This window comes from Poeciliopsis prolifica, unplaced genomic scaffold, assembly GCF_027474105.1.
Source record: "Poeciliopsis prolifica strain line A6 unplaced genomic scaffold, Auburn_PproV2 SCAFFOLD123, whole genome shotgun sequence".
NCBI classification, from domain to species: domain Eukaryota; kingdom Metazoa; phylum Chordata; class Actinopteri; order Cyprinodontiformes; family Poeciliidae; genus Poeciliopsis; species Poeciliopsis prolifica.
This window is the reverse complement of record NW_026562498.1, coordinates 355,001-362,421: the sequence shown is the minus strand read 5'-3', so window position 1 is coordinate 362,421 and position 7,421 is coordinate 355,001. Positions and strand designations below refer to the sequence as shown.

The following is a 7,421-nucleotide window of genomic DNA, read 5'->3' as shown; positions in this document are numbered from 1 at the left end:
CTTTCTCACAGAAACAATTTATTTCCTACATAAATTAAATTTGACTTTGTTTCAATTATTTGTTTGATCTGAAAAATTTAGACACAAATAATTTTAAGGAGCAAAAATTTTATTTTATTTCAATGTAAACAAAAGAGAAACAATCTGTACACAAATTCCACAAATATTTACAGATTTCCTCATTATCAATCAGCTCAACTGTGACGTCATTCCTGCGGCACAGTCTCTGACGTCATCGGGACAGAATGGCCGCTAGGGGGAGCCAGAGTTTGTCAGATTGAGTCCAGAGCAAAAGAAAACGCAGAACTTCCTGAACTCAGTCGGTTTTCTGTGGTTTGCGGTTTTTTCCACAGGATGACGGCAGTGAAGGTTCCTGTCGGACCGAACAGAACATGAGACCCAAAAACCTTCAGAACCAAGAAACAACTAAAAATCTGATTCCTGCATCAGTTTGGGCTTTTATTATGAAACTGAAACATGCAGTTCTGCTTATTAAAAACCAAATGTGAAATTTTATTGACTGATTGTCTCAACATGAGACAGTTTGAACCTGTTAGCTACATAAACACACTGAATGAATTAATATTAAGAGTTAAAGCTGATGGGACAGAACCAGAACCGGTAGAGGAAACATGACCTCTGACCTATGCAGAGCAGCAGCAGCACCGCAGCGACTCCAGGCAGGATGACCGAATATTCCCGAGGAAGGAAATATCTGTGAAGGACGTGGCGGCCGTCGACGAACGGCTGCAGAGAAACACGGAGACTGAATTTATAATAACATCCAGTAATTAGACGTTCAGATTGATAATAGTGGGTTCATTTCTCTCCCAGGATCAGGTCCCGTACCAGAATGATGACCCAGACAGTGTAATACGAGAAGAGCAGCAGGCTGAACAGAACCAGACTCATCCCGACCGCCTGATCCGCTCCTGTAGCCTGGAAATACAGCAAACACATTCCCTTCACTGGGAGTTCACCAGACAGGTTTCTGCTCCGGCTCTAGCCTGGAAAAACCTGGGACACAAGGACAAAACCTGGGAAAACCTGGGACACAAGGACAAAACCTGGGAAAAGCTGGGACACAAGGACAAAACCTGGAAAAACCTGGCCATCTATGACGGCCAGATGGATGAAACCTTTAGACCTGGAAAAACGAGTAATTATTTCATTTTCAACCTTTTGAGGGGAAAATCTGACAGAAACATTCAGGTTGTATGAAATTAGATTTCATTATTTTCTTGGAGTCTGGACAGAATCATAAACACGAACAGGTGCAGCTGCTAAATCAGGGGAGCCCACAGTGGGCCCCTGAGGGCCAGTGGCATCCTGCTTGTTTTAAACATCCTGCATGCAAAATGTTCCTTTTTCGGAACATTGGTTCAGTCCAGTCCGGAATTCCCTTCAAATAATTGAACATTTTAGACAAAAACGAGATTTTTGAGTAAGAAGGTGATGACAAAACGTATTTTCTGAGCAAACAACGTTTCTTCTTGAATTCGGCGCTGAACAGTTTTATAAATCTGGAGTTATTTTTAACAAATAAATAAAAGTTGTCTGAACAGAGGAAGAAGTTACACGAACAAATCATTTAAAAACGATTCGCAGATAATTAACTTGAAATTATCTGCGAATGATCAGTTAAGACTGAAACCAACCTAGTTATTAAAACTATATAATAGTTTGTATTACACTAAAACAGATTCACACTTAATGCGAGGCTGCAGTTAGCTAACCGGCTAACCTCTTAAAAACAACTTTATCTTCATGCTTCACCTCCGGAACTTCCGGTCTGACTTAAACGCAAACATTTCATTTTAAATCTGTCTTTCAGCATAAATGTTTGATGATTACTTTATTTATATTTCTTACCATGTTTACAGACACGTAGAGAGGGATTATTTGTCAATGCTTCCGGATTCTTACTTCTTCTCCTAAACCTACCGGAAAGGCTCAGCTCTCCGTCGCCCCCTAACGGTTCTACGGTGCAATTTCACCGTAATACTTTCAGATTAGATACAAAAGATCTGATCTTCAGTTTAGTTACCAAAAAATAATCTACATCAGACTCAAAGAAAAAACTTCAACCAAAATAAAAAAGAATTTTATTTTTGACATATTCACACTAAAACCTTAGTGCATTTTTAACAACCAATTTGTAAAAATATTGAAAACGATGCATCATTCTCATTACGCTTCACGCAGCGCTTTGTGTTGCTGTCTCTTTACGTTTGTTTGTAATGCTACAAAATGTGGAAAAGGTTGTGAATATTTTAGTAAAGCTCTGAACATAAATAAAAGAAAAATAATTTTTTAAAGTTCAATGTAGATGAAAATATGAAGCACAAAATAAAATGAATCACAACTTTTCCCGAGCGCTAACGCTTTAAGCTAGTTAGCGCTTGGGGTATTTTTGTCCATGTTCATGTACAAAAATAACAGATAAACTCACACAATAACAATTGTTTCACAACAAGGAATGTAAATAGTTAAATCTGTTTGAACATTAATAACAAACACAACCATTTACCCAAAATAACAGTTTACATTTAGATCAGCGTAATAAAACCATGATGTGAATAAATCATTGAGTACATTCCCTTTAACAAACACTTTAATTCATCACAACACTTAAAATATAAATCATAATCTCATTCATCAGTTCCATTTGAATCATTATGAAATATTTAAAACCCTTTTCTCCAAAATAAAAATAAACACTTTGTGTAAAAATAACAGGTAATACATCTGATGGACGTTCGTCTAAAATACAGTTCAGTGGTTTCACTGTAATTAATCCAGTGTTTAAGATCCAGTGAGAACCAGAACCAGAACCAGAACCAGAACCAGCCTGCTGGCTTCAGATGTTTCTGATTCTAAATCTGAGCGTCTGTCTGGGTCAGACGGAGCAGATAAATATCACATATTCAGTTTTTACTGTTTTTATTAAAGCGATGTGAAACATGGCGGAGGGAGTGAACGCGTGACCTGCACGCATCCGTCCACGCATCCAGAACCACAAACCAAACCGTTCAGGTCCGTTTCTCTGTCTATTGTTGGTTCTGGAACAGGCCGGGCTTTGTCCTGGAGCAGCTGTGGGTCTGAGCCCGACAGAACCACAGAAACATCTGCATGCATAAAAACCGAGCTGATTCTGACGGGAGTGAAAAACGTTTCTGATCCAGCAGAAAAACTTTTCCTCCTCAGTTTGACGGCACTAATAATTAATCACTGCGGAAACCAGAACAATAATTTATCTCTGAAGATGTCAGTCTTGCTCTAGGAAACTTAAATCTACTCTTTGTATGGAATCCTAAGAGTGCCACAAAAAGAATAAATGTGTGAAATATTACAAAAACCAGGATAAAAATAAAAGAACAGAATATTAATGTGGGAATTCAGTCCAACACCAAAAGTGATTTCCTCTCAAGCAACCACACTTCATTATAGTTCTTTTTTAATAATAATAATAATATGAATGTTTGCTAATCCCTAGACAGTTTAAATTCACCTGGCATATTTTTAGCACCAAGTTACTGGCTGAAATATTTCACCAAAGGAATTATTTAATAATTATATAAACAAGTAAAAGACAAATGTTTCTTTTTAAAATATCTCTTCTTTGTTGTGGCACTTCTGTGGTTCCATACAAACAAGCGGCTAAGAACAGTTAGCCTTTTAGCTACATGATGCGACTCAGCAGTAAACAGATTCTTAAACCAGAAGCTAAAATGAAGCAACGAAAAGTCAAATGAAATAATACAAGCAGCACATGGTGACTTTCAGGTTGGATAATAAATGATAGCATCGACACATTAGCTGCTAAATGCTACAAATAAAAACTATGAAAGGAACTTTAATGTGATTTAAATGGATTTGAAGAAAATAAGTGAATAAAATCTGGAGGATCGAAGCTGCGATTAGATCAGAGAAAATATTCATCATTTTTCTCTCCATTAGAAAAACGGCAGAGATTAAAGAACAGCGATTCAAAACCTGTTGTAGTGGTTATTAATAATTAGTGGTTATTAATAATTAGTGGTTATTAATAATAAACCTCAGAAGTTGGATGTGCAAAACTGTGAAATACAAACAACACACTGATCAACCCGTAGACTATAATAATAATAATAATAATAACAATAATAATAATAATAATAATAATAATAATAATAATAACAATAATAATAATAATAATAATAATAATAATAATAATAATAATAACAATAATAATAATAATAATAATAACAATAATAATAATAATAATAATAATAATAATAATAATATAATAATAATAATAATAATAATAATAATAATAATAATAATAATAATAATAATAATAATAATAATAATAATAATAATAATAATAATAATAATAATAATAATAATAATAATAATAATAATAATAATAATAATAATAATAATTATAATAATAATAATTAAATTATAATAGTGTCCTCAGTGTTAAATGATCCTCTGAGTTATAAAACTTTTTGTGATGTCATCATGAATGTAGCAGAACTTTGTTGTCTTACAGCGGAGCGGTTCTGTTGGACCGGGTCAGAACCGGCTCTGAAGCTGAAATGTTTCAGAATAAAAACATTAAAACTCCCTGCAGCTTCACATCTGACTGGGATAAATTCATACCTTTATGAGTTTTAATACATAAACAGAAGGAAATGTTTTTACCCACCGACCGTCAGATTATTCTGGATTATTCTGGATTATTCTCAACATTCAGGATTAATCATGGAGGCCTGGATCCTGCCAGGAGCTACTGGAATAATCCAGATTATTCATATTTAAAAGCAGCTGATAATGGAGGTGAGTGGAGCGACCCGGAGCGGACGGGAACTGCTGGTTCTGAGGAAACGGGTCAGAACCTCCATCATGGAGCCTCAGTGAGTCTCGATCTCCACCGGCTCAAAGACGCCCGGCGTTCCTCTGGAAGACAGACAGAAAGCAGAGATGGGGTCAGGTTCTGGGTTCTGGTTGGTTCTGCTGGGTTCTGTTTGATTCTGGTTGGTTCTGCTGGGTTCTGGTTGGTTCTGTTTGGTTCTGGTTGGTTCTGCTGGGTTCTGGTTGGTTCTGTTTGGTTCTGGTTGGTTCTGTTTGGTTCTGGTTGGTTCTGCTGGGTTCTGGTTGGTTCTGTTTGGTTCTGCTGGGTTCTGGTTGGTTCTGGTTGGTTCTGGTTGGTTCTGCTGGGTTCTGGTTGGTTCTGATTGGTTCTGCTGGGTTCTGGTTGGTTCTGTTTGGTTCTGCTGGGTTCTGGTTGGTTCTGGTTGGTTCTGCTGGGTTCTGGTTGGTTCTGTTTGGTTCTGCTGGGTTCTGGTTGGTTCTGATTGGTTCTGCTGGGTTCTGGTTGGTTCTGGTTGGTTCTGGTTTGTTCTGCTGGGTTCTGGTTGGTTCTGGTTGGTTCTGCTGGGTTCTGGTTGGTTCTGGTGTGTTCTGGTTGGTTCTGGTTGGTTCTGCTGGGTTCTGATTGGTTCTGCTGGGTTCTGGTTGGTTCTGGTTGGTTCTGCTGGGTTCTGATTGGTTCTGGTTGGTTCTACAGGGTTCTGCTGGGTTCTGGTTGGTTCTGTTGGGTTCTGCTGGGTTCTGGTTGGTTCTGGTTGGTTCTGGTTTGTTCTGCTGGGTTCTGATTGGTTCTGGTTGGTTCTGCTGGGTTCTGGTTGGTTCTGGTTGGTTCTGCTGGGTTCTGATTGGTTCTTGTGTGTTCTGGTTGGTTCTGGTTTGTTCTGCTGGGTTCTGGTTGGTTTTGGTTGGTTCTGCTGGGTTCTGTTTGGTTCTGGTTGGTTCTGGTTGGTTCTGCTGGGTTCTGTTTGGTTCTGGAGCCCTACCTGGTGGCGATCTGCGTCCCGCTCAGGGCCGTGGTCCCGTCCTTACTGACAAACAGTCTCAGGTGGCTGTCTGAGGACAAACAGAGCCCAGAGTCACATGACAACGTCCACCTGGTTACCATGGTTACCGCAGTTAACACAAAAACTGAAGATGTTCATCAGCTGGAATAAATATAAATAATTACTGGGGAAAAACTTCAAGTATAACTTTTCAATTAATTCATTACAAACGCTGTAATTAACATTTAAATTAGAGTTTGAACTTTGACCTTAATTAACAAAAACAAACCTTGATCTGAATTTCTAAGTCCAACAGCTGGAAACAACAACAAACACCAGAAATTACCAATAAATGATCAAATGAATCACTTTGATTTAACATGTTTCCTCTTTATGGCTGATTAATGTTTCCTGTTTCACTCTGGATTCTGATTGGTTCATAGACTCTGAGCTGAAAGCTGATTGGTTCATAGACTCTGAGCTGAAAGCTGATTGGTTCATAGACTCTTAGCTGAAAGCTGATTGGTTCATAGACTCTGAGCTGACAGCTGATTGGTTCATATTGAGATCTGAACCTTCGTCGCTGCTGCCGGCCGAGAAGTTCTGACTCTGAACGATTTTCTCCACGATGTCGTCGGCGTCGATGCGAGTGTCGTCCACGCAGCTCCGCTGGCGCTCCACGGTGTCCTTCTTCCTCCTGTTCATCATCATCATCATCAGTCATTGAATGCTGCCTGCCATCTCCCTGAAGCTGCAGTTTGTCACTTGTAAGAATTAGCACCAGCTAATTAGAAACAACCAATCAGAGCCGGGAGGCGGGTCTTAGTGCTGTCAATCAACCGAATCCCTTGCTCTGATAAGCTGCTGCTTGCATAACCTGCCATGCATGCTGACGCTTGTTAGCATTTGCACCAATGACGGTGGCCAAACAGTTTTTCTATTCCATTAGCACATTTAGCAGTGAGTACATGAAAGTGATTGACAGCATTAAGCCCCCCCCCGACCCTGGCTCTGATTGGCTGTCCTTGGTTTGATTTCTTCACACAGTAGAAATAGTAGGACATCGATCAAACTGTTTGAGTTTTCATATAAAATCAGATTTTCATCAAAGTTACAAACTGTGCCTTTAAAAATACCCAGAATGCCGATGGGAATCTCATCCTGATCCGATCTGCTCCCCATTTCTCCTGCTGGGCAGGAATGTGAGCCGACACGTCTGGGTTCGGCCAGCGTGCCGGGACAGGTGAGAACCCACCTGGAGGAGCGGTGGGACAGCAGGGCGGCGGCGCAGGGCGGGGGCGGCCGCTCCGGCTTGGCGGGGGCGGCGGGCTGAGCGGCGCCGCAGGACGCGCCGCTGCTGGACGAGGCGTTCCGGTGGTGGCTGAGGTCGGTCAGGCTGGAGCAGCGGGAGTGACCGGTGCTGTAGCCTGGAGGAGAAGAAGACGCTGAAATGTTGAGCCTGCTGGTTTTATTCATCTTGTTCTGTGAATGTTGGATGGTTCAGCTGAACTCGTCTCCTGAGTTCAGACGTTCAGATCAGATTGTTCTTTAATTTGGCTCCTTAGTGTTTCCAGCAGTGCA

At 40.0% G+C, this 7,421-nt stretch overlaps 2 protein-coding genes across 4 annotated transcripts in view; both read right to left on the bottom strand.

Moving 5' to 3' along the window:
• Window positions 1-201: 201 nt before the first annotated feature.
• LOC129355027 (dolichol phosphate-mannose biosynthesis regulatory protein-like) lies at window positions 202-1,951 on the bottom strand. The gene is given in 5 exon segments (XM_055024580.1): window positions 202-346; window positions 348-373; window positions 645-747; window positions 850-939; window positions 1,873-1,951. Coding segments are annotated over 5 exon segments (252 nt in total). The 5' UTR covers window positions 1,876-1,951; the 3' UTR covers window positions 202-316.
• Window positions 1,952-4,729: 2,778 nt separating this feature from the next.
• LOC129355026 (early estrogen-induced gene 1 protein-like) overlaps window positions 4,730-7,421 on the bottom strand; it is a 10,025-nt gene continuing 7,333 nt past the window's right edge. For 2 of the 3 annotated variants that reach the window (XM_055024576.1, XM_055024577.1), the window contains exons 9-12: window positions 7,096-7,267; window positions 6,416-6,537; window positions 5,841-5,910; window positions 4,730-4,944 (exon numbers count right to left, since the gene is read on the bottom strand). In XM_055024576.1, coding sequence (XP_054880551.1) covers window positions 4,899-4,944; window positions 5,841-5,910; window positions 6,416-6,537; window positions 7,096-7,267 — 410 coding nt within the window. In that variant the 3' untranslated portion in view covers window positions 4,730-4,898. The remainder of the gene's footprint in view (window positions 4,945-5,840; window positions 5,911-6,415; window positions 6,538-7,095; window positions 7,268-7,421) is intronic. The other variant, XM_055024578.1, reaches the window with a different exon arrangement.